The 25,657-nt window shown below is 58.4% G+C and overlaps 5 protein-coding genes across 5 annotated transcripts; 3 read left to right on the forward strand and 2 right to left on the reverse strand.

Annotated features, from left to right (window-relative positions):
• Positions 1-2,296: 2,296 nt before the first annotated feature.
• Positions 2,297-3,301, forward strand: DCS_02526 (putative thymidylate synthase protein; the record flags this gene model as incomplete). The annotated part of the gene is made up of 1 exon (XM_040799853.1): positions 2,297-3,301. The coding sequence occupies one exon, from the start codon at positions 2,297-2,299 to the stop codon at positions 3,299-3,301; it is 1,005 nt and encodes a 334-aa protein (XP_040660736.1).
• Positions 3,302-3,622: 321 nt separating this feature from the next.
• Positions 3,623-5,247, reverse strand: DCS_02527 (homoserine O-acetyltransferase; the record flags this gene model as incomplete). The annotated part of the gene is made up of 3 exons (XM_040799854.1): positions 3,623-4,655; positions 4,721-5,111; positions 5,199-5,247. 3 exons carry the CDS (start codon positions 5,245-5,247, stop codon positions 3,623-3,625), a joined length of 1,473 nt encoding a protein of 490 aa, XP_040660737.1.
• Positions 5,248-6,098: 851 nt separating this feature from the next.
• On the forward strand, positions 6,099-13,340 carry DCS_02528 (uncharacterized protein; the record flags this gene model as incomplete). The annotated part of the gene is made up of 5 exons (XM_040799855.1): positions 6,099-10,954; positions 11,012-11,169; positions 11,230-11,304; positions 11,372-11,529; positions 11,580-13,340. 5 exons carry the CDS (start codon positions 6,099-6,101, stop codon positions 13,338-13,340), a joined length of 7,008 nt encoding a protein of 2,335 aa, XP_040660738.1.
• A 1,974-nt stretch (positions 13,341-15,314) lies between these two features.
• Positions 15,315-17,106, forward strand: DCS_02529 (DUF300 domain protein; the record flags this gene model as incomplete). The annotated part of the gene is made up of 4 exons (XM_040799856.1): positions 15,315-15,354; positions 15,431-15,587; positions 15,658-16,084; positions 16,165-17,106. 4 exons carry the CDS (start codon positions 15,315-15,317, stop codon positions 17,104-17,106), a joined length of 1,566 nt encoding a protein of 521 aa, XP_040660739.1.
• A 1,967-nt stretch (positions 17,107-19,073) lies between these two features.
• On the reverse strand, positions 19,074-24,204 carry DCS_02530 (Carbohydrate-binding WSC; the record flags this gene model as incomplete). Its single annotated transcript, XM_040799857.1, has 9 exons — positions 19,074-19,670; positions 20,054-20,349; positions 20,425-20,604; positions 20,736-21,180; positions 22,130-22,441; positions 22,498-23,124; positions 23,252-23,372; positions 23,417-23,884; positions 24,113-24,204. The coding sequence occupies 9 exons, from the start codon at positions 24,202-24,204 to the stop codon at positions 19,074-19,076; spliced, it is 3,138 nt and encodes a 1,045-aa protein (XP_040660740.1).
• Positions 24,205-25,657: the final 1,453 nt, after the last annotated feature.

Genomic DNA, 25,657 nt, shown 5'->3' on the forward strand with positions numbered 1-25,657 from the left:
ATTCGCGCTGTGATGGTCGATGACGCTGCTGGCACTCGAGACGACGGACTCGAAATGGACGGATGGCAACGGTGGGCGGCGGGAAAAGTTGGGCTCGGCGAGAGAAGAATCAGAACCTGAGGATAGCAATAAACAAGAACGGACAAGCTAGCAGGTACCTAAGAGTAGCTGCTTCCACATACGATGATGGAGAACGACTGGTAGGAACGGCAATATTTAAGGTTCGATCAGGCGGGGTGGGCGTCATTGTCGAAGTCGCCAGGGGCGAATAGCGGGTCGGGAGCCCATCAAGATCCACCACCCCCACGGCCCCTCTGCTCCGTTCCCAACTGAACTCGCCGCCAGTGCCTGTAGCGGTACCGTTTATAGCTGCCGGAAGGTACCTAGTAGGTACCTTGTACCGAGCGAGCGCGTTCGTAAGCACAGGCACGAGCACTTTCACCGACACCTACAGTACGTACTGTACTTGGTAGTGGTGCAGTGCAGCAAGTAATACGGTATTACACCGTCCCGAGAACGTATCATAGTTTTCCGCTCCCCTCCCTTGGCAGGTACCCCCAGTGGCATCCAGCATGGTTGAGTGTCCTATGGTGCTACGATTCAGTATGCGTAGGAGGCTGTGTGTTGCAAGGTTGACCGCAGCGCTGAACGGATGGCTTTGGCGGATTTCTGCCTTGATGCAATTCGCGGGAAGAGGCATGGGGGAGACGTCAACGAGCAGCAGCAAGTACCAGTACTTGCTGACAATCTGGAGATGGAATGGACTCGTAAGTGTTCGGATAGAAAACCGGTGGGGCTAACCCACGTGCTGCATCGTTGCGGGGGAGACCTTGCCCGTGCTGCAAGCCTTCGTCGGCGGCCCTGGCAGAGAGGCCGGCGATCCGTCACCGAAGGGGCCTGATATGCATCCGCTTGTACCTCGGAGTACTCGGGTTCCGCTCGCGTCAGATAGCCACTCTGAGTACCTAGTAGGTAACTGGCGTTAGGATTGTCCGTTGTCGCCTAGCGGTCGGGCCTCTTGGGTTTAGTGCGTCATCGTTCTGGCGTGCTTCCAGAACGACTCTTCGGTGCGCCCACAGGCTGATGGCGACACACCTTCCGGCTCTGGTTAGCAAACTCTTCCGACATCGTTCAGGTCATGTTGACATTTGGCTGCTTGATCCAATCAATCAATCCATCCAGCTATTTTCGTCATCGTACACAGAATTGGCAGCAGGCTGGCCTTGGCCTCGGGAATGCAAAGGGGTACATCATGCGTAGTGTAGGAGAATACTACATCATCGTACGCTACTGTATTTACTCCGTACTCCGTAAGTAAATGTACCAACATCAAACCAGACTAGGTGTCTATTGTAGTCTTGGATAGCGCTGCAATCCAGCCTGGTCAGGTGGCCGCTGGTTCCGCCAAGCCGAGGAAAATGGACATCGCGATGAGTCAACGCGAAAGAAAAAGAAAAAAAAAGGACCCCTCGTCGCTGCGCATGTACTGCTAGGTGGTCTGTAGCAGTACTGTGCATTAAGTAGTCGCGTTCAATACTCGTTGAAGCACCATGATTAGTGCCAGCTGGTATTGTGCAAGTATTCGTGCTGAATACACCTAGGTACTTTACCTGTACTTGGTATATTTATTGCACTTCATGTGCTTGCACTCCTTGGCCTCGTTGTACAGTGTGTAATTACCGTTAGCACACCTACTTACTTAGTAATACCTACAGTAGTACCAATGCAAACAAGTACATAATATGCTGTACAATAGGTATTCAATAATCTACCCCACGGAATCTGCTTTCGTCTGCAAGTACATTTATGCCGTAATTACTTATACATGGGAGTACGTATAGTAGGTGTACTTACGCCAAACCCTGCGCTGCTGACGTCGTCTCTTGCATCTGGGAATGCCCCTTGCGTCCTCCATTGTATGAAATAATTTTTACCGCTGTACTCCTGCGAAGCATCCGTATGTTCCTTTTCTTGTCAGCCAGTACTGTCCCGGAGCAGGCGCTGCACCGCCTTGCAAACTACGCATAAAGTACCCTTCAGTCCATGTCGTTTTGGGTGACGTCACGTGCTCACGCCTCTCCTTGCCGACGCTTAATACTGGTAACCGTCACGCATCACGGATCCACCGAGATCGATATCGATTAAGTGTATTAGCCGTTCACGCGTCTCATTCGCGCGACGCGTTCCATCAGCCTGCCTCACCTCCGTCACTCGACTCGGCCAAGTGTCATCCAGCTCCATCTGTCGCTACTACTGCAATCTCGATCCCATCCCCTCTATCCACAGCACAGCGACCATGACGGCCACCGAAGCGCACGAGGAATACCAATATCTTGACCTCGTCCGCGAAATCTTGGATCGCGGCGAGCGTCGACCGGACCGGTACCTTTCCCTTGGTTTGTTCCCAGCCACATGGAGTAATTCTAACCCTGGCCTCTGCAGAACAGGTACCGGCACCCTGTCCATCTTTGCGCCCCGGCCGTTCAAGTTCCGCCTCAACGACAACGGCCGTCCCATCCTTCCGCTGCTCACGACGAAGCGCGTCTTCCACCGTGCCGTCATCACCGAGCTGCTCTGGTTCATCGAGGGCAACACGTCGTCCATCGCCCTCAGCGATGTCGGCGTCAAGATTTGGGATGGCAATGGCTCGCGCGACTTCCTCGATAACCTGGGCTTGTCCCACCGTGCCGAAGGCGACCTCGGGCCCATCTACGGCTTTCAGTGGCGACACTTTGGAGCCGACTACGTAGACTCCAAGGCCGACTACGCCGGTCAAGGCGTCGACCAGCTCGCCAGCATCATCCACAGCCTCCGTACCGATCCGTACAACCGTCGCATGATCCTTAGCGCTTGGAATCCTCGAGACCTGCACAGCATGGTCTTGCCGCCTTGCCACATATTCGCTCAGTTCTACGTCTCGTTCCCGGGTCAAGGGCAGTCGTCACCAGATGCGGCCGCGCCCAAGCCGAAAGGTCATCTTCATTGCCAGCTGTATCAACGATCTTGCGACATGGGCCTCGGAGTTCCCTTCAACATCGCCAGTTACTCACTCCTCACCCACATGCTTGCTCGTGTCTGCGACCTCGTCCCCGGGAGCCTCACGCACGTCATGGGTGACGCGCATGTCTATCTGGATCATGTGGACGCTCTCCGAACACAACTAGAGCGTGTGCCACGCCCGTTTCCGGAACTTGACATCACGAGAACCGATGACGGGAGCATTGACGGCTGGAAAGTAGAGGACTTTGTCATCAAGGGATACGACCCCCACAAGTCCATCGCCATGAAGATGTCTGTTTAGCAGGCACCAGGACGGAGCACGATACCCATTTTCATGTACCTGCATTCAACAGGCCGCCTCGAGAGGGAACCCGGTTCGTAATATTGCATAATCTCGCATTCGAAATTGGAGCCACCAGACGTGGCCCATCTCAAATAGAACAACCACCACCCCCCCCCCCCCCTCCTTTCTCCCCTGATATTTTTCTGCGCCAATCCTTTCCTGCCTGTCAATTGTTACCCTCGACAATCAACTCAAGGTTCATATCCAACAATCACTACAAAAAGCCACCAAGTCGATGGGCCCCAGTCGTGAACCAGCTGTCCATTTGACCTGACCCCCTTACCACGCCGTAATGTCCTCCACCTCGGCTTCGCCAAAGGTGCTCGACTTCACAAGCTGTCCTACCCCGGCCACCTCGGGCGCTTCCCCCTCCTGGCTCATAATGTCAGGGAGCACTTCCTTGAGAAAGGTCAGGATGTAGTTGTTGACCTGTTCAAATTGCAACAGGAACGCGTCGTGGCCCTCCTGGCTGTCGATCCGCTCCAGACGCGCATTCTTCACGTGCTGCGCAATCTCCTCCTGCTCCGCAATGGTAAAAAGACCGTCGCTCTCGATCCCGAGAACTAGCGTCGGCTGTTCGATGATGGAGAGTGCCTCTGCAACAGTCGGCGCTCGGTTCCGCGACACGTCGTGCGTGTCCAGCTTCCGTGTCATGGCGATGTAGCAGTTACTGTCGAACCGCTTCACAAACTTGGCCCCTTGGTAGCGGAGATAGGACTGGGCCGAGAAGTAGGTCGACGTCGGCAGCGGGTCGCCCCCTGTCATGCTTTTCTGCCCCGGGCCGTGAAACTGAGGATCCAAGGAGCTCGGAGGCGTCGTGGACCCCTTCTCCTTGACGGCAATGCTTGTGTCGCTGTTGTTTCGAGACGGCGATATCCGCTTGACAACGTGTCCGTCGTTGTGGATGTGAAAATTGGCCTCGGACGGCGTGCTAGGCTGTGGCCGCTCTCGAATCGTCTGCACCTTGGAGGCATCCGGCGTGTTGCGACCGAAGCGAGCCTCAAACGAGTTGCGACTGCGATAAGTCAACAGCGCCGACATGCGGGCCGCGCCAAGCCCCGTCGACGGAGGGTCATCAAACGCATAGTATCCATCGTCGTACTTGGGGTCGGCGTAGATGCTCTGCCGCTGCGCCTCGCCCCAGCTGATTCCCCAGGCGCTGTGTCGGCTCGACGTGGCGATGGGAACGATGCAGCGGATGTAGTCCTTGCCAAAGTATGCCCACTCCAGAACAAACATGCCCCCGAGGGAGCCGCCAATGACGGCAGCAATCTTCCGAACGCCCAGGTCGTCGAGCAGCAGCTTGTGTAGTCTATCCGAGTCAGCCAGGCTGTCGCATATCAACGCCACCGATGGAAGCATCGCCATCCGACTCACTTGACGTCATCCCGGATCGTTGTGAGCGGAAACTCGGGACCGTAACGTCCATTATCTGGATCGCCGTTCATGGCCGTGACGGGACTTGCCGTGCCATAAGGACTGCCTAAGCTGTTCATGCAAACGACAAAGAACCGCGAGGTATCAAAGGCTCGTCCCGGCCCGCCCAGCAACGGGCCCCACCAGTCGCTCACATCCGCGCTGCCGGTGAGAGCATGGCAGATGACCATGGCATTGTCCCCGTCAGGCGACAGCTGGCCCCTGGTCGTGTAGGCAACGGGGACGTTTGTGAGAGTGATGCCCGATTCGAGCGTAAACGTCGGAATTATTGCGATATGCTGGTCGGGGATGAGGGCCGCAAATGGATTCTCCGTCTGCGATGGACGTCTTTCTTGCAGGTATTCAGCCACTGCTCAGCAATGTACGTGGACCGAAGCATTTCATGCCTGCATTGGCAGGAGAGGTGCACACTACTGACCATATCGTGCGGCACCGCCGTTGGCGGACCCAGACGTATCTTGAGCCATATTCCCTCAATGCTTCCAAGCAGGCCGACACCGGAGGAGCTGACGTTATAACGTTGCGGATCAACGATTTGGGGGATAACGATATGGTTGCGGGCGGAAAGTGCAAACACAAATGTGCAGAGAAAACGTCCCGTGTTGTATATTTATGAATGCAGCCTCGGCTATCAAGATTTCGGCTATCGAGTTATGTCTGGCCTCGGGATGCTACACTGCGACACGAGCATGTCACTCGTATTGTCCCATCGGAGAATGAATGGCGCCATTCGTTGGTGTAGGAGCCAGGTGAAATGATGACTAAGCCGTCCGTGTACTGACCAGGTCGCCCGCAGCCCACCGCTTGCTATTAATATTGGGTCCTGTTGTTTCAGTATCGTTCACTGCGCACAATGTCTTATGTCAGCAGGCTGCGAATGGTCCGTGCGTTCTCGAGCAACTTCACCTGCGACCCTTGCAAGGCTGGCTTGATGATTTGAACGTGGAGCTCTGCATAATCTCCCGAAGCATCGTCTTCGCCGCCTCATCTTCGCCAGTTTCTTGACGACCGGACAGCCAGACGCTCCGGCCGCGGAGTCGTCATCAACGACTCGAGCAGCTTCGGCTAGCTCTCTTGCCCCCCCAATTTATCGCCTGCTCGTTTCCTTCTTGGCCGCCAGTTTGGGGATCCTCGTTTTCTCGTCATTCACTTACCCCCCCTCTCACCCGCTTGAGTCGGTGCGGATACAACTTGAGGCATTCATTTACTTCATTGGCATCTACGATTTCCTACCGAGCTTACAAATACGACGCGTCGAGTGTAGTTGCCGCCAATGATATAGCGACGCCAAAGCGAGCTGCCAAAATCTCTCGCGGCCATGCCTCCGAAACGCAAGAGGCCTGACCGTCCCTCCATTGACGGCGGAAGACCTCCACCGCATCATCCAGAGGACGTGCCTCAAATCTACTACGAAATGGGTGACGCCGGTAGTCGAGATCGAGGAGGGTATGGTGCGCTCAATCGTCGTGACTCGAACCACGGCCGACGATCGTCCATCCACCACAACACCCAGAACGTCCAGAACCAAACTCCCAGCCAAGCTCAATCGCCCCCTGCGACAATGAGCAAGCATCCAAAAACTCCCTCGTCGCCCGCTGTCAGAAAGCAGCCGGGCCCTTCGCCATCAGTCCCGACGCTCAACTCGCCGGTTCCCTCTCAAGCCGCCATGGAGCCGGCTCAACGACCCGCCCATTCCGTCCGGTCGCTTTATTTCTACGACCAGCTCACAGACGAAAAGATTCGTACCTGGGCTGAGCATGGCCGTCAGCAGATAGCTGAGCACGGCGTGCAATCGCGCGAAGACATGGACAGTACCGAGCTCTCCGACCTCTTCCAAGAGTTTGTCCACGCCGTTGTTGAAGCCAGACTTGATCCTACCGACGCTGGAACCTGCGTCAAGGAGATTTTGGGCGAAGACACATCCGGAATAATTAATAGTTCCTATCCGTTTGCGCCTCACTCTCTCTTTCTCGACACCCTATCCATCATGGTGGATAATGACCCGGACCTGTATCGACCTTCTGTCAAGCAATTCATCGTCGCCACTGGCGTGTCGCCAACCCTGATGCGCGAAATCCTCGACGCCCCGCTCCTGCAGCAGCTGGGTTTGATTAGAGACAACTTCGCCAGGCTAGGCGTCAGACAGGCAACAAATCTTCTCTACCGGCAGGCAAACTACAACCTGTTGCGTGAGGAGTCGGAGGGCTACTCCAAGCTCATCACCGAGCTGTTCTCCACCAACAGCATACCGCCGCCGCCCCCGGGCAAGACGTTTGAAAAGGTCAAGGCCTTGATCGGCACCTTTGACCTCGACGTCGGCCGAGTTCTGGATGTCACGCTTGACGTCACCGCTTCCATCTTGATCAAGCAGTACAAGTTTTTTGTCAAGTTCTTGCGAACCAGCTCCTGGTGGCCCTCTTCGCGATTGTCCGACGACTCCGCCTTCGTAGGAGGCCTGCCAGCCTGGGCCGAGCCCGACTACCCCCACTGGGTTACGAGCGAGGAGGATGAAGAGATAAACTCGCGCCTTAAGCTCGATCGAGACATGGCCTTTTGGGAACGTGCCAGGGACGTCAAGCTGACCGCTTTCTTCGAGCTCGGTGGAAGACGCGTCATGGAAGAACATCTCCAGCAGGATCCTGCCACCGGCGGTAGCGGCAGTGGCGAAGCCGAGCTGGACGCTGCCCAGAAGTGGATACGCGAGACGAATACCCTCCCTGCGCCTGGAAACCGAGTCGCCGCACAGTTGCTCGGTTTCAAGCTTCGATTCTACAACTCTGACATTCGCGAAAAATCCGACGTCCTCCCCGCCAATCTTCTGTACCTTGCCGCTCTTCTCATCAAGATCGGCTTCATCTCCTTGGCCGATCTCTACTCACACCTGTCCCCTGATGACGCCGAAATGGAAAAGGTTCGCGATGAGGAGATGGAGAAGCAGGCGACGGAGCAGCGCGAGTCGCATGGCGGACAGATGAATGCCCTGCTCATGGCCGGCGTTCTTCCCCAAGGAGAGGACGACAACCCGTCGGCCGTCAACACTACGAGGAGAGAGACGGCCAAGAGAGTCGAGGCAGAGCAGAAGAAAGTCGCCGTCGAGGAACCTGTCGACAATAATAAGCTTCAGCCGCCCCTCGAGCAGAAAATTTCTCTACTCACTCAGCTCCTGACCATCGGTGCCATACCGGAGTCGCTCTTCCTACTGGGTCGTTTTCCATGGGCCGTCGAAGTCTTCCCCGATATCCTCCAGCGAATCCACCGCATTCTTCATGTCTGTCTCGATAAAGTATACAACGACAGTCGACCGTCTCCTGCCATCAGCTTCCCCGCAAAACAAATGATAGACATCGACCAAACCGGCATGCCAAAGGGCAGTGTTCGCCTTACTCAACCACCCGCCAAAAAGGTCTGGCGCTGGCCGTTTCCCGATAAGAACGACACAAACGAAAACCAAAACTATCGTTTCTACTGGGACGAATGGTCGGACAACATCCCGGTTTGCCAGACTGTCGATGACGTCTTCACGCTCTGCGGCACCCTTATGAATATTTCCGGAGTCAGAATCGGCAAGGATGAGGCTCTCCTGTCGAAGCTCGCCTCCATCGGCGCCATGAGCCTGGCCGATGATCAATCGGACGCCAACCGCGCTCGCTGGGAGGAGCTGTTGCGACGCCTGCTGTTACCCGCACTCAGCCACACAAAGGCAAACACGGCGGTTGTCCGCGCCATCTGGGAGCTCGTCAAGCAGTACCCGCTCATTACCCGCTACAACATGTACGCCGAATGGTTCGAGGGTTCAATTTCTCGGCTGCCGGCGATGAAGGCCGTCTTCTCGAAGTCTGCGGCCGAGACGAGAGCGACGATGAAGCGAGTATCGCTCACGAATTTAAGCGAGATGGCCAAGCGGTTGGCAAAGACCAGCTACTCGTCGCCAGGCATCGTCTTCAAGGTTGCTTTTGAGCAGTTGGAGGTCTACTCCAACTTGATCGAGGCATTTGTCGAATGTGCCAGGTACTTCACGGACCTCTCGTACGACGTTTTGGTGTGGTCGCTGTTGACTTCGCTCGGCAAGTCGAGAAGCCGCGTCCAGGAAAACCATGCCCTCACCACCAGCAAGTGGCTTACCGCCCTGTCAAGGTTCTCTGGCAAAGTCTTCCGACGATACTCTCTCCTCGACTCTGTACCGGTTCTCAAATATGTTGATGACCAGCTCTTTAACGGAAACTCGACTGATCTCGTCATCCTGAAAGAGTTCATCTCCTCCATGGGAGGCATCGTCGATTCGGTCGATTTTACCGACTACCAGATACTGTCCATGGCCGGTGGCTCATGGCTCCGTCGACACACCCTGATCCGAGCCCAGGATAAGCGGTTCGACAGCGTGAAAAGCTCGGATCGCCTTATGCAGGCGCTTTGCGACTCGAAGCTGGCCGCGCGATTGCTGATCAACCTCTCTCAATATCGACAGGTAGCCATCTACCGCGTTCCGGAGGACGAGGCGCACATCAAGTACCTCTCGTCAATATTGGACGATTCTCATCAGTCCTTGATTCAATATATTGACTTCCTCTGGAGCAACCTCGAGCCGGCGGCGTTTGACGCGATTGTGCCGTCTATCCCCAGGCTTATCCGTTCGTTTGGGCTCGAGACGGATATCGCGTTTCTGATCGGCAGAGCCAGCCTCGCCCATCGCATGTTTCCGTGGAAAGACGCCAAGGCGTCGCGAGACGCGATCGAGGCAGCCAAAGCCATCTCCGACAAGGAGGGAGATGTGACCATGTCAGGAACGAAGCCCAGCGCAAAGGTGCCCTCGCCTTCGGGTGCTACCGATGGCGAGGATCAACAAGTAGGTGCTAGCCTGTCGCCCATTGTTTTGGGCCAACTCCGGGCTAACGGGAAGCATCAGCAGAAACCCGACGATCATTCTCTCACTCGAACAGTCTTTACGGCATTGCACCCCATCGTGAACTCGATCCAAGGCAGCGTTGACCCGGGAGTCTGGGAGAGGATGACACCGGAGTTCTACGCCATCTTCTGGGCATTGCAACTTGGAGACCTCTGCTTCCCTGAGAACATCTACTTGCAAGAGCGGACCAGGCTCATGGGCGAGTGGCAGGCACTGGCGAATGACCGTTCAGACATGTCTCGCAGGGCACTGGATCGGAAGGCAGAGAAGAAGAAGGAGTTGATGGACATCTCCGGCTATCTGCTAGATGAGCTCAGCGACCACGGGCTCCGAAAGGCGAAATGGAAGTTCTATCTAACCAAGCAGTTTCAGGTGGCCTTCCCCGACTCTGCGGCCAAACCTGAGATAATCGCCGACTTGCTGCTCGAGCACTGCTTCCTTCCCCGCGTTCGTCTGTCGCCCGCAGACGTGGAGTACACGTACAGGTTTATCAAGGCACTTCATGAATGGAATGCGCCTGGTTTCCGCTTCATGGTCTTCCTTGACCGGCTTTTCAACACGAACCGACTGCGAACACTCATATTCTCTTGCACCGTCCGAGAGGCAGAATACCTGGGACGGTTCCTGAAGCTGGTCCTGGCGGATCTGTCGCGATGGCACAAGAATGAAGTCGACAAAAAGGCCAAGTCGGCCAAGGACGCTCTCGGAGACTACGACAAGGAAGCCAAGGGCCCTAGTGACCAGCCTCGCATCGGTTTCGCCATCAAGGTGAACAATCAGGGAAAGCCTGAAGGCTTCGTCGACCATTCCCATTTCAGGGACATGCTATTCCGATGGCACAAGAACATTAACATGGCACTCAAGAGTTGTCTGGGAGGTTCCGAATGGATGCACATCCGAAATGCCATTACGGTTCTCAACGCCGTCTTGGACCACTTCCCTGCCGTGGATTTCATGGGCGCACAGTTCCTAGCGCAGCTGCAGGTGATATCGAAGCGTGAGGCGGCCGCGAAAGAAACGACGTTCAGCGAGGAAGGCGGCCGAGTCGATCTGTCCGTTGCGGCCCAGGGCGCCATGTCCGAGCTGCAGAGACGCAAGTCGAGGTGGATGATGGTTCAGGCTTTCCGGTCAAACGCCGTGAGTGACGCAGTCGTGACGATTGTGAGCCGTGTTGACACCGTTTCCAAGGCGGCCGGTACCCAGCTCGAGACTGACAAGCCCACGCACCCGCTACGGCCGACGGCGCCTGAGTTCCGACCCCAGCCTTCTCAGTACGCCCGCCGTCATATTCAAAGAACAAGATAGAATTTTTGCGCTGACTTCCACAGGCCCATTGCTCGGAAGCCATCCGCTGCGGAGGAGGAGGACGGTGAGGTGCGAGATTCTAAGCGACGCTTCTCGGTGGGCACTCCAAAGGATTCTCTGCCTTCGAAGCCTTTCGACGCGATCAAAGACTCCAAGAAGGATGACTACTCTCGCCACAATCGTGCGTTAAACTAAAGAGCGAGCTCTCGGGTCATGGCCAATGGTGCTAATACTTTTCCAGACCGCCCTATGGGACACAATTTGCCCAATCGACCAGATGTGCCGATTCCGGCCCTCTCTACGCCGGAGCGCTATGGTCAGTCTAGGGTTCAAGACCACAGAGACGGCCGAGGCTCACGGGAGCCTCGAGGCGCACAAGACAGGCCTTGGGACGGCAGAGAAGTCAGGGAGCCCCATCGCGAAGGTTGGGAGAGACCATCCGACCAGGACCGGCAGGGACGGCCCCGAGAATATGCCGAACGGAGAACGACGGACGGCGCCGGTGAGATGCCTCGTCACGACCTCCCTCCGAGACCACATCGTGAGTCGCGAGGTGGGCGAGCACTGGACCGACAGGAACTATCGGGCCAGGGGTTCGCGGCAGCGCCTGCGAATGATCCTGCGGCTGACGCAGCCATGAACCCTGAGAGAGCGGCATTTTTCGGCAATGATGACGCCGAACGAACCCCTGATCATGCTGCTCGTCGGCCAGAGTCCGATCGCCAGCCGCGAGGACGCTCCCAAACTGCAGCCGACTCCATGGACATGCAAAGCGCCGAGCGAGGTACAATGGCGGAAGACCACAAGGATTCCACACCGAACTCGCAAGGTCGACCACCAAGGGACGAAGGGCGCGAGAGGATACCAAGGACCGCATCACCGCACCGAAGCGGTCGACTGCAAGGGTACGGGCCCCCAGCCGGCTACGACGACCGACAGGGCCGGCCCTTTGCGTCGGACCCACGGCTTGATAGGGATCATCGCAATAGATCCCCGTTGCCAGGGAATTTCCGAAGTGACTGGGCAACGGACCGCGATGCGGCAACAGACCCGATGCGCAGCTCCCCTGGTTTCCATCGACCAGGCCCCCGCATTCCCGAATCGGACCATCGACTGCCTCATCAGGACCAGAACTATGGGCGATTAAATGCCATCCCATCGACATCGGACATTCCGTTGGGTCCTCGTGGCCGAGGCCGAGGCTCGACTCGTGGCGGGTACGGCGGTCGTCCCGACGGGCGACTTGTGCCAGATACAATACGAGCACCATCGCCAGATCGAGCTCCGCCATCGGGCCCGACTAACGGTCGCAGGTTCCGTGGTGGGTTCGATCACGGCGGCGGCTTTCACATGGACAGGAAGCAGAATTACTTTGGTCACGGAAATGACGGGTCAACGGCATCCACCACCTCGGCTCCGCCATCACGAGGTGTTCACCCCGACCGACTTGCACAGTTGGGCACGCTGCCGCCTCACATGCCGCTTCCCCATGGAGAAGGTTCCTACGGTCGGCACCCGAACAGCGGAGACAGACATGTGTCGGGTACGCGGCAGCCGTATTCGGCGATGGATCTTTCATCAATGGAACCGGGAGTGTCAACGGGCCCAATCCCGCCCGGTGATCGGGCGCGAGGTGGTGGGGACAGACGACAGCTGGCTGGGATCAACAACATGCTTCAGCAATCCCTGACGCTGCCTGAAGCGAGCAGAAACAGCGGCATGCGGGCTCAGCCACGACCGCTGTTGGGCAATTCGGACGCCCAGGTGCTCACGGGCGGCTCGGCAGCTTCCACCCCGGGAGTGGACCGTCAAGATGTCCTTTGGTCAGGGTCGAATGGCGCCGAGAATCAACTGAGGCGCGACTACCGCGGCGACCGGCCTGATCGGTCGAGTCGGTCCTCTCGACGCGGCAGTCGTGAGCGCGAACGAGACGCCAGCCCGCGTCCCGGCTGGGATGGCGAGATCAAGGATCAAGGAGAATATCGCGACAGGCGGTCGACAGGCGGCGTAGAGGCCGGCAACAACGAACGCGAGTTGCGCAGACCGGGCCGGGATGGCAGTGGACGCGACTTGATGGGCTTCCCCCCCACGGACGGAAGAGACCTGATGGCGGGGAGGGAAGGAGGACACCGCGGAGAGCCGAGAGTTGGGGTGAGCCGAGCGGAAGATTGGGTTGGAGGTAACGCTGGCGGTGGCGGATATCGAGGCGTTGGACGTGGAGGTCCGAGAGACGGAGACGGCCGGCCCCCCGAGGAGCGACATGAAGTCCGGGATGATCGAGGCCGGAAGAGGCGCAGCGTGGATGGTGTCGGCCATCTGACGAGCGAGCGCGAGAAGCGGCCGAGGCGCTAGGGTGGCCGACTTCCTTGATCCTGCACTCGGACTTTGACCCTGCACTCGGACTGTGACGGACGACCAGGCTGTGCGGCCTGCGCCGGAGGCGATGTGACGTACCGGTACGGGAGAGGATGGTGGTTCGGACCGTCCACGCGCGGTGGCTATTTCTGGGTCGGATGTCGAGGGACGAAATTTGCCACGACGACAGCTGACTGCAGCGGTGCGGCTTTTGTGCGACAAACTTTCTTTTTACTCTATTGCTCTGCATGGCATGGCTGGCTTGCCGGCTGCACACCGGCGCTCCCTGTCCACAGAGGACAGGGAGGCTGGCGTCGAATACAGATACTATGGCCTTCGCAGGTCGTCCATATACAGTTGTGAGACTCGCCGGAGTGGAACGGCCCGTTTACTTTACGATACTCGCCAAATGCATCAGGATCCAGCGTTGGGTCACTGTTCGACAGGTAGATGCGTCGAGGGTGAGAGGGGCGAGAGGTCCTACGAGGTCAGCTTGGTCTTTCTCAGTCAGGCAGGCTGCATGTACTCGTGAGGCGCAGGATATGGATGAATGATCTTGTAGGATTATGTTGCCACGCAAATATCACGGGCTAGAACCCGTACACTTCGAGGATGACACTCGTGGGTGATGATGCGCCCGTTGGCGTCCCCTTGTAGGTTTTGGGTAGGAAGCTTCCTAGTGCCGTGATCATCACTCCCACCCTCCTCCGAATGCGCATCCTTTCTCCGTGTCGCATTGTCCTTTGAATCCTGTGGCAGCTACAGACGCTGAAGGCTTCAGACGCTGAAACACAACACGAGTCGGGTGAGAAAGAGAGGATAGCAATCACAAGCCGTAAGGGTTGACGCTTGCGCCAGCGCCTCTATGGCCACTTGGGACCGTCAGCCTAAGCGTGGCAGCCAGCCACCGGCAACGCGGCAAACGACGCAGCAGCTGAAGACGCCTGGCGAGGGGGCAAGGCAGATTGGAGGCGCTATTAATACCCTCCCGCCCACCGCAGCTATGATGACCCGCTGCGGCCTGCCCCCCCTATTTCTGCGTCCAGGCAATAACGCTCGTCGCACAAGCGTACTTGTACTTGGCGTAAGAGTACAGTATTAGTGCAGTACTTAAGTACTTAGAGTACCAAGCACTTGTGCACACTCCAGATACAGTACATGTAGGTGTACATGTGCTCACTGGACGAAGTGCATCGCACATGTACAAGTACAAGTAGGGGGTTTGGTCGCACTGCCGAGCAGTGCAGACGTACCTGTACTTTGAATCTATGTGCGTTTAGGCGTGAACTGAAGTATCGCTACAACGAAAAGCTTCAATATCCGTACCACCCGGACGTCACAGATTGTCATGCATTCACCATAACCTGCATGTACAACTACATGTACTCGCATGCGTTAGTATGACAACGTACGCGTACAGTGCACAACTTGCCTAACCTCCCGAGTTTCACCTCCCCGAACCAAACAGGCGCAACTTTTCCATTGCTTCAAATCAACTTCCCTTCCCTTCCCTTCCCTTCCCTTCCCTTCCCTTCTGCCCAGTCGTTCCCTCACCCTCCATCGGCGGTTGTCGCGTTCGTTGTTTGGCTTGCAACTGCTCCTTTTGCATCATCAGCTTCCACGTTCATCCCACACCATTGCAGCAGCGAGCAAGGCTATTCAGGATACCCAACCTCCCTCCTCTCCACGTACGCATGTGCACGTCGGCGAACGACATCCAAAGGCAACACACGGCGACGACTCGACGACTTCGGCACAGGCAGGCAGGCGGGCAGACGCCGCTCGACCCACCGTCGGCATTCAGACGAGCCAGAGGTCCCGGGCGGGGGATCGAAAGGATAGGAGAGGAGCCTCCTTGGCTACCACCTACCCACGACGTTAGCGCGACGACCTCGACAATCGCCCGGGCGTTGACGGCAACCACATCTCCATCTTGAACGACAGCGACCGCTGCCTCGGTCTTCCGGCACCATGGGCTTGGCCTGCAATAATACGCTGGAGGAGATGAGGAGTGCGTGACCCCAACCCGACGGCTCGCTTCGCCGTAGGCCGCACCATACGTCGGCTGTGGCTGACCACCTTGACAGTATCACCCGGTTCCGAAATTCTCCTCGTCGGCCCCCTCAACTTCCACGACCTCGCTCGTGTTATTGCTGCCTCGTGCACCCTCATCGCCACCACCTTGAGCCTCTTCCTCATCTGGATGCACGCCCTCCACTATACCCAACCCAGCGAGCAGCGATAGTGAGCCCCCCCCCCTCCGCCCCGGCATCATGCCCGCCTACCTTCATGTCACGTACTCAACCCAAAGCAGCATCATCCGCATCCTCTTCATGGTCCCCGTATACGCCCTGTCGTCCTTGTTCCAGCTCCAGTGGTATTGGCACGCTATCTACTTCCAGGTCATCTCCGACTGCTACGAAGCCTTCGCCATCGCCTCCTTCTTCGCCCTCATCTGCCACTACGTCGCACCCGACCTGCACAGCCAGAAGGACTTCTTCCGCGCCATGTACCCGATAAAACCGTGGGTTATGCCCGTCAACTGGTTTGCCAAGTGTTGCGGCGGTGACAGGGGACCGTGGAGGACGCCGAAAAGCGGGCTGACCTGGTTCAACATCATCTGGATCGGCATCTACCACTACTGCTTCGTACGCGTCGCCATGACCATTTCCGCCGTTATTACCCAGTACCACGGCCGCTACTGCGAGAGCTCGAACAGCCCAGTCTTTGGCCACATCTGGGTATGTGCCTTTCGCGTCGTCCTGCGCCGATGCCCGATGACGGTTGCGTATCTGCTTGCTCTGTGCTGATGGGGATCCAGATTATCGTCATCAATGCTCTAGCCGTCACCGTCGCCATGTTCTGCCTCATCCAGTTCTACATCCAGCTCAAAGAGCCGCTCGCCGAGCAGAACCTTTTCCTCAAGATTGTCGCCATCAAGCTCGTCGTATTCTTGTCCTTTTGGCAGTCGGCCGCCATCTCAGTTGGCACCTCGACACTCAAAATTGTCCATTCGAACAAGGTTCTCGCATACCCCGATATCAAAGTCGGCATCCCGGCACTGCTCCTGTGCGTCGAGATGGCCTGTTTTGCCGTTCTGCACCTGTGGGCCTTTCCCTACGCCCCATACAGGGTCAGCGCGCCTCCGAGCTTCTACCCTGTCGCCAACGCGGACAAGGCGGACAGCTCGGCGAGGGAGAAGGAGCGTGTGCCGCCCAGCGGTGGCTTCTTGGGAGTGCTCGCCCTGTTCGATGCCATGCTGCTGTGGGACTTTGTCAAGGCCTTTGGCCGCGGCATGCGCTGGCTGTTTTGCGGCGTCAAGCGCCGCAAAGAGGACGTCAGCTACCAGCTCAATCGAGGGGACGCCGTAGACCTGGACCACCTGCCCGAGAGCAAGGAGGCCGCGAACTCGTACGATGCGATAAGTTCAAGGCCCAGGGTGGATGATCGCGATGGCTCGCGACAGGATCGCTACCTGATGCCGACGCAACCGTCCGGCCACGGTCACGGCCATGCCCATGGCATCGCATCCGGTGGAGTCGCTGGTGCTGGATACGACGAGAGCGTGGCCTTGATGGAGAACGGGCAGCCAAACCCGTACCGAGGCGGCGATTCGCGCTCCCCGTCCCGAGGGCCAACTCCTCAGGGTGACCGGCTGGCCGAGTCCCCGCTGCCGACCCATGACGATCCGCAGTTGAGAGGGACCCAAGCAGGACGGACAAAGGCGCAGGAGGCGATAGGGCAGGCTCTCTGGGGACCTTGACCGAACCGTGGCCCCGATGCTTGCAAGTAATGTGTAACGTGCAGCGTGTTGGCTCGGTGTTGGGACTGTTGGCGAACAACTACTGATCCTGGCAGGGCCGCGTACGGTACGTGAGGGGTTGGATTTCATATTTAGGCATGATACCATGAGCCGCTGTTGTCTCGTTGTCCGCCAAAGCCATGAGAGATATTTATGAACAGCCAGGGATAGGCAGTATGCCTACATCTCTGGACCTCGGGACATCAGATATTACATGTGCTCCAGCCGCTATTGCACCTCTCCGGGAGCATTTGGACGTTATTAAACTTGCAAAGACTTACGGTGACCCCATTCTTGTCCTCTTCAACTGCTCAAGTCGAGCATGAACAAAGCAAACACGAAAATCACACCGAAGAACAGTGGCGCACCAACCACGTCCACTGTCCGGACGGCTTGGAGAGTATTGCATCAATCTATCTAGCGTTTAAACATTTTGCATCGGCGAGTATGCAGGCACCTATTTTATTGACAGTTCAAATGCAATTCCTGTCTACAGTACACCTCAGGCACCTCTTTCCCGTCCATCCGTTCAGCACCCCTGTTCCTCCATCCTCCACCCCCGGCGCCGCTCCGCCGTTCACCGCTCCGCAGCGCCCCACCGCTCACGCACGACGGCTTGCTAATACTGGTGTGCGGGTATGCACAACCTATTTATTCCCACCCTCCCGTTCCGCAACCCCCCTCCTTTTCCCGTCCAGCGAAGAGTGGAGGTACGGATGAAAGGAAGGGTCGCCAGACACGTTCCGTTCCGTGCGCTACCCCGAGCTGTACGCATGTATCGCTCCCTACTCGAGGGAGACAAACGCCGGGACATGTCTACGGCGCACATGCCCAGATCTGGTCTGGGCATGGTGCATCGCTTAGCCGTGCCAACTCGAGGCGCCTGTGCTCGGCCCCAATTCCGGATCCTCAAGGCCCGATCGGTGGGATCCAGTGGTAAGACCCTGTGCAAGTAGACGCGGGCGTACTTGTTCCGACCAAAGTACGTCGTACACGACGTACAAAGGACTGCAAGACGGCACGACAAACACACAGAGGGGGCCTGGGTCGTCAGGCTAGCCGGCTTGCGTCATGGGTAGTTCATGCGTGGTTCTACGGGCAGCAAGCGATGGCCTGGCATGGTCCGAACCGAGTTCTCCCGTCGTTTGACCTGTCCAGCTCGGGCCACGAGACGTCCGCTTCTCGCATCAGCACGCACACGACAAATAAATTCGGCCAAGCTGCCTGCAGGTAGACTCATATTCAAGATTTCCTGAACGTGCGAATCGCATGTTGTACTGGTATCCTTCATTGTTGCCATACATGTAACATGTACAGTAATATTCCTATCGGGCAGCCAGCTTTTGCCTCTCCATATTTTATGACGGTCCATCCAGCGCTGCGGCGCCCACGTCACCGCCCGTCTGGTCTGGTTGCGTCTGGTCTGGTCTCTCTCCCGGCCTGGATACAAGATTTGGTCCAGGCTATTGCGCTTCTCCTATTCAAGGGGATCTATCCGCGGCGAGGGGGCCCAGATACGATATTATCATAACACTCTCGTTGGTGGCGGTCGCGACTGCACGGCGGCGCGGTGCAGAGACAGACTGCCCGTCCCTGAGCTGCCAGCCTTCCCTGGCGCAAAGCTCCGCTGCATCACGGCAGGGCTGCGATGCCATACTAATGCCCAAATTTGTGCCAACGCCATCCTGGTATCTCGAAAATGCAAAGGGGGGGCCAAATATGTGACGTGGGTGTGGGTGATGGTGGTGGTGGTGGTGGTGGTGGTGGCGATGGGCATGGTGGTGTGTTTTGTGAGGTTGTCTGCTTGCAGCAAGGCAAGCAAGGTCATGTACGTCGTGACGCTTTGTCGTCTGGAAGTGTCCAAGAAAGAGAAAAAGGAGAAATATGACATGGTAGAATGGTGCGGATCCGTCGGGGGCCAAGTCGCCTCAGTTCACGACGGGATCCGGATTCATGGCCCGGAGGACCTTGGGTTGTTGGATCTTGCGCGAGTAGTCGTGGTCGTCGCGCAACGTGTTGACGCTCTCGTGGCTGCCGGCCCGCGCGTACAGGCCCTGCTTGAACGGGTCCATGCGCGGGTCAACCTGCAGCAGGCTGTTCCGACCGCCCGCGGAGGCGGCCGCCACCGCCGCCGCCGCCGCAGCCGCCGCAGCCGACGAAGGCGAGCTGGAGGCGCCAGAAATACCGGACATCTCCGGGCGGCCGCCCATCATGTTGGAGGAGCTGCCCCGGATGCTGGGGTCATCCGGGTAGTCGCTCTGGTTCTGCTTCTTCGCCTGGCGTCGGAAGTACATGAACAGGCCGAGGGCAACGCACGCCAGGATGACGACGACGATGGCCACGACTATGCCGACGACGGCACCGGTGCCGAGGCCACTGCTCTGCATAGGAAAGCCTGCCCGGTCGTTGGACGCTTGGTTCGTCTGCGTGGGAGAAATGGTGACGGTTCGGACGGTGCCACCGGCCGTGACCGTCTGGACGATCGAGGAAGTGGTAGGGGGGGTCGTCGTGCCGGATACGCTCGACTTCAACAGCGCGGTTCGTTAGCTTCGTCGACCAAGGCACGGGAGTTGGGGAAGGCGCGAAGGGGAGGGCAGGACGGGTCGTACGGAAACCGAAGCACCACTGCTGGAAGGGGACTCTGTGTCCTGCACAGTCGTTGTCACCCTTGAGCTGGACGATTGGACCTGATGGCATACGGATGAGCCTACGGCTGACCAAGCGCAGGTTACGACTTGAAAGGCGAGGGAAGGGGCATGCGTGCACACGACGGACGGCCCGGTGGGCGGAGGCGACCAAAGCCAGAATCCCGACGGCGGGAGGGGTAGGGCAGTGGAGAGGAGGGGCGAGAACGATGGGCAGCATGACGAAGGGGTGGGGGAAGAGGAGTGGAAAATACGCAACGCACCTTGGAGGATGGGCTAGAAGAAGTGGAAGCGGGAGTCGAGCTCGACTCGATCGGGCCCTTGGTGCCAGACGGCAGGACGTTGTTGAGGGCAATGTAGCCAAAGACGCCGTCGCCGCCGCACTTCTCGGACGGATAGGCCGGACATGGCTGGCTGCACTTGGAGTCGCTCACCTGCACGGCATCGGCAGGCGTGTAGTCGGAGCACCAGCAAGAGTTGCCTTGGGTGACGGCGTAGGCGAGGCCCTTTGGCATACAATAGTCGTGGCACAAGCCATTGGTCTGGTAGATGCTGACGTCTGGGCAGATGACGACGGTGGTTAGCCTCGCTCACGTCGGTGCCGGGGGGGGGGGGGGGGGGGGGGGAAGCGCACTTCGGGGCGAGTCAGCCGTGTTGAAGCTTGCGCACAGGTTGATGTCCAGAGCCGCCACGGCGGCGCACCAGAGGGACACCAGGAGCAGCGAGCTGCGCCGCCGATGGGGTGCGTTCGGGACGAGAGAGTCCATGGGCGCTGTGCCGACGAAGGCAAGAATCGTCAGGCCCAACGAATAGGCTACGCCACGGTTGAGCGGTTAGCAGGCGCACGCTCTTCCTGCGTCGGGGGAGGGTCGGCTCACAGGTTACCACCCAAGGAGCAGCAGAGTAGGGGCGACGGCGGATGGGTGTCGTTTATTCACCGCATACCAATATCTATTCCAGCGGGAGTCGGAGGGAGGCGATCGGAAAGGCTGCGGCCATGACACTCGCCAGGTTTGGTCGGCGTTGGCCTGCCGTCGGTCGGTCGGTCGGTCGGCCGCCTTTCGAGCCTCCGTGCGTGAGAGCAACGGACGAGGCGGACGCGGCAGACGGACGGAGGGAAGACCAGGTGCGAACGAGAGCCGTCGTCGTCGTCAGCAGCTGGGCGGTGCTCACTGCCGTCGAGAGGCCCAAGGAGATGGCTCGAATCCGTCGTGGTTGGCGTCCGACGGGGGAGCTCAGGTCGGATCCGAGATCGAGGTAGGTGGAGGAGGTGGGCAGCGGCGGAGCAGGCCAGGGCGTGGAGCGAGAGCGAGGATTGTTGATTTTCTACGATTGCGGAGGCGACGGGCGACGAGGGAACGCGGTAATCGGCGGACCAAAGATGGGCTTTCTTTCGGTTGGGTCAAGGCGAAGCGTGGGTGGTGTCAAGTTGGACGGCTGGAATGCAGTGGCTGCTCCGCAAGCAGGCGAGGGCAATCGGCAACACAGACAAGCCAGGAGGATGCCAACAAATGCCAAGAGGGGGGGGGGGGGGAGATTGGCATCCAGGAAGGGGGAGCTGGGAGATGGGGAAATGGAGAAATGGAGAAATGGTGGAAGGAGGATGAGGAGAGAAGCAAGACGGGAGGGGTACGACGGCTCGGCCGCGGGTTCGCGCGCAGGATCTATTCTGTTCCTTGTCTCTGCTGCCCGGAGAGGGGGAGGGGAGGTGGAAGGTGGTGAAGATGGCGAAGTCGGTGGAAGAGGGACAAAGGGTGGCGGAGGGTTAATCACCGCAAGCAGGTGCTCGAGCAGAACGAAGGCAGGCGGGTTCGTGAATGGATGGATTGATGGGTGGGAGATGGGGGAGGAGCCACCAGACCAAGGCCAGTTCGGTTCAGTTCACCGATCCTCCCGCCAACAAGGCGACTGGTCCGTGGGCGGATCCGCTGAGGGCCCGGCCAGCTGGCGGGTTCCAGGTGTCGGCACGGTTTGGACACCTACCGTACAGTACCTGCTTGTAAGTACACGGAGCGGCTAGCATCACCTAGTTGGTTAGTACGTACTCCGCAGGCACCCAGCGGCACCACGGCAAGTTCAAGTACATGTAATACACCTCATCTATACTTGGACGCGAACCGAACCATAATAAGCAGACACGATGCTATTCGTGGCACGGAGAATTACCAGCAGCACCACGAAGATAGTGGCTACCTAATAGCATCGCCTAGCACCTAGTGGACCTACTAGCTTCACTAGAGGTACCGTCGAGGCCATAACCTCCGCAAGACCGCCAACACGACGACGGCGATGGTCCTAGCACCGGCGACGACACTCTGCACGAAGCAACCTCGACGTACAGTAGGCACCAGTACGCACGAACCCAGCGGCGAGTATCCGTACTCCGTACTGCGCACGTACGAAACACGTCGGCTGGCTCTGCATGCACATGGGCAGGTGCAGCAGGTACCGCGACGGCTAGCGTCCTCCAGCAGCAAGTCATGGGTTGCATCAGCACCAGCGCAAGTACTTGCAGGGCCGGCACTTGGATCTGCAGCGGAACGGATGCGGTGGTTTGCGTCGAGGCTCACGGCCACCCGGCTCGTTTCGTCGACCCATTCGTGCAGGCGGCGACGGCACTCGCCTTGCCGTGGTTCATCACGTACAGTACTCTCTGAAACTGCAGCACAAGTACATGCACATGTGCGGCGCATTGGCCAGAGCGCACCTGGCCTCCGAGCAGGCTCCATCCCAACATGGATGGACGTGCGCATGCACACTTCCACGCAGGTTGTGTCGCTCGTGGGCGCGCGAAGGAAAGACGTCGAACATGCACGCATGCATTCATCCGCTCGCTCCAAGGGGTCCATCTCTCTCGGTCGGTGCATTCCCCTGCTCGCAAGCCCTCGGTCGAGGTTCGTGCGTGGACTGGAGACGACGGGCGTGCTCGCGCTCGCGCTCGCTCTCTGGTGCGACGACTCGATGCCGCTCTCGACGGCACCTCGACCTTGACGGCAGTGGGCTGCGCGATCGAAACTTTGTTCTCGCCACGAGCACCCACTGGCAGCGATTGCTCGGGGTGCCTGTCCATGGCACGGCCACCCGCACCGGCGAGCGCGCACTCGTCCGTACCCGCCTCGGCCGAGGCCAGGCCAGGCCAACCCACGACGCTGGGTGAGGAGGGGAGCGGTGGCGGGGGGGGAGGCGTGGGATGGAGGAGGAGAGGAGATTGCCTTTGGGACTTGGTGGAGATACGGGCTTCGACGGTGGCGGACTTGGTTCGCTCGCGCGGCGGCAGGCGAAACGCCGTCGGTTGGCCGATGGCGTCACGATTGGCGGTTACAGGCGATGTGGCCTATTATGCGCGAGCTCATTCGCACCTCATTCCGAGCCGCAGACGACGGTCGATTCGATGGATCGACCGCTGCTGGGGGAGGCAGTCCGCACGGCGCCGCGCATGTGCAGCACCGTACAGCACTTACTTGCAAGTACATGTACAACTGCTGCATGTTTGTTGCGGCGCGAGAGCTCCGCATGCTCGCTCCGTGCATGGGCGACCACGCACAGATTGTCGCCCGGCCGAGAGGTACCGGTACATGCTTGCTCAAAGCATACTTGCACGGTACAGGCGCATTCGGCACACGTACACAGCACTTGCACCAACGGCACACGGCGGCAGAGCTCGCACACAGGACACATGTCCGTCTGTTCGGCAACCCATCCACGACATGGCAACGGATGCATGCGCGTCTGCGTGCTCCGATTTCGTGGCCTCGCCGGCGCCCCGATATTGGCGGGTCGATGGGGTTCGAGCAAGCAAGATCGGCAGTCGCTGCTGGTCCGAGACGAGGACGGGGTCGACGTGCCAGGGCGCTCTCTCTCTCGCACGCACTCGAACTCGAACTCGAACTCGTTTCGGGTTCCCCCGCACCCGAACGTTGCCGTGTTCCAACTCCCTCAGCGACTCCTTGGTCGTTGTTGTTCCGCCACGGATTTGTCCTCGCCCCGCCGAGGCTGGAATGCCGCTCGTCTCACCGCAACGTGCACGCAGGCCGATGATAGGCAGCCGCCAGGCGGGCACGCAGGCGGCCTTGCCGTTTGCATTTCTGCCCCCTCTGCGCATTCATGCATGCATGCCCGCGGGAGATTGTCGGGATGCCGCCGCGGCTGATGAGGCGGACGGCGAGAGCAACGAGGGAAGAGGCTCAACACTGGGAAGCACAGGACACGCAGCTGCACAAGTGGGTGCCATGGCATGCCAGCAGGGCCCTGCAATAACCCAGCCTGCGAAGTTCTGCTGCCCGATGAGCACTCTCGTATCGTGATTGTCACGCACCCTTTACGTCATGGTGATGGTCGTGGCGATGATGGTTGTGGTGATGGTGGTGATGGTGGTGATGGCCATGGTGGTGATGACGGTCGTTGTGATGGCCATGGTTATGTGGGTGCGTCTAGGCGAAGTCGCCGTCCGTACTTGCCTGCCCGGGCGCACCGCACAACGTACCTTGTACACATACTTGCCAACGCGTGTGGCCAATCGTGGTACCTCGCCTCGGCAGAACGCACTGTCCGAACCAGCTTCTCGTACTTCGCTTGGAGTCTTGGGACACACCACCGCCACGCCGCCGCCGCCGCCGCCGCCATCCAAATCGCCGTCACACTCACGAGCCACTCGGAACTACATGTCATGTACGGAGGACAAGTGCAAGCAAGCAAGCTCGTTCAACGGCATCGTTCGTCACGCAGGTTCCACTCGGTACCAAAGTGGTACATTATCCGTGGCGGGTCCGGCACTGTTGATGTTGTTCTTATACTGTACTTGTCCTCCGTACACCTACTTACTAGGTAGTGTTGTTCAGTGTATGGAGTAATTACACTATCGAGCACTTGTACTAATTACGAGAATGCCGAATTGGGAGCGAGTCGGATATATTTATTACAGGCACTCACCACACTCGCACCCACAGGCACACACACACGACACACTCATGCACACACGCACACCACACACACTCACTCACTCACGCACACCACACACACTCACTCACTCACGCACACCACACACACTCACTCACTCACACACACGCACACGCACACACACACTCACTCACTCACTCACACACACACTCACTCACTCACTCACTCACACACACACTCATGCACCCGCACCCGTGAACGTGTTCGAGCGCCCTTGCCGAGTGCCGAGAAGGAGCCAACACACGAACACGAGGTGGGCATTGCGTTCGCGTCCTGCTTCCAAAGGCCAAAATGCACTCGTTCGACCAACTAGGACGGACACGTGCATCGCACTAGCACATTCGCATCGCACTAGCACGTTCGCATCGCACTCGCGGTCTCCTGCCTCGGTGCCGCCGCAGCTGGTGAGGTAGGCAGAGACATCGAGAGGCAACGAACCAGCCAGCGGGCCACTTTGCTGCTTGGGGACTGGGCCTGGCCGAGCTCGTGTGCGTGCCTACAGCTCTCGGACAAAGGTCCTGTTCCTATTACCTGCTCGCGTCGGCATGCCGCACGACATCATCGTCGACTCGTTTCCACGTACAGTCAGCTGTGTGTGATGTGCCAGTACTACTTCCTGTCTTGGTACCTACAAGCCTATGTAGTTGTCCGTGTAGCACCATGCAACTTGTACATGGTGGTGGTCGTGCACCAAGTAACTTGAAATAATGGTACATGTACTGGTGGCCCGAGAACTCTGTTCTCGTCCTCGTTCGAGGAGGCATCTGCACCGAGATGCATCGCACCAAGGTGCGCGTAATCGTTGGCATGTGCCGCAGCACACTGCCGTAGGTAAGTGACCGCCATAAGTATACATGCACAGTTCGGAGTACGAACGAGCTTGCAGAATCTCCCGCCTTTTGCTTCTTCTG

The sequence above is a fragment of the Drechmeria coniospora genome, chromosome 01 (genome assembly GCF_001625195.1).
Source record: "Drechmeria coniospora strain ARSEF 6962 chromosome 01, whole genome shotgun sequence".
Lineage (NCBI taxonomy): Eukaryota > Fungi > Ascomycota > Sordariomycetes > Hypocreales > Ophiocordycipitaceae > Drechmeria > Drechmeria coniospora.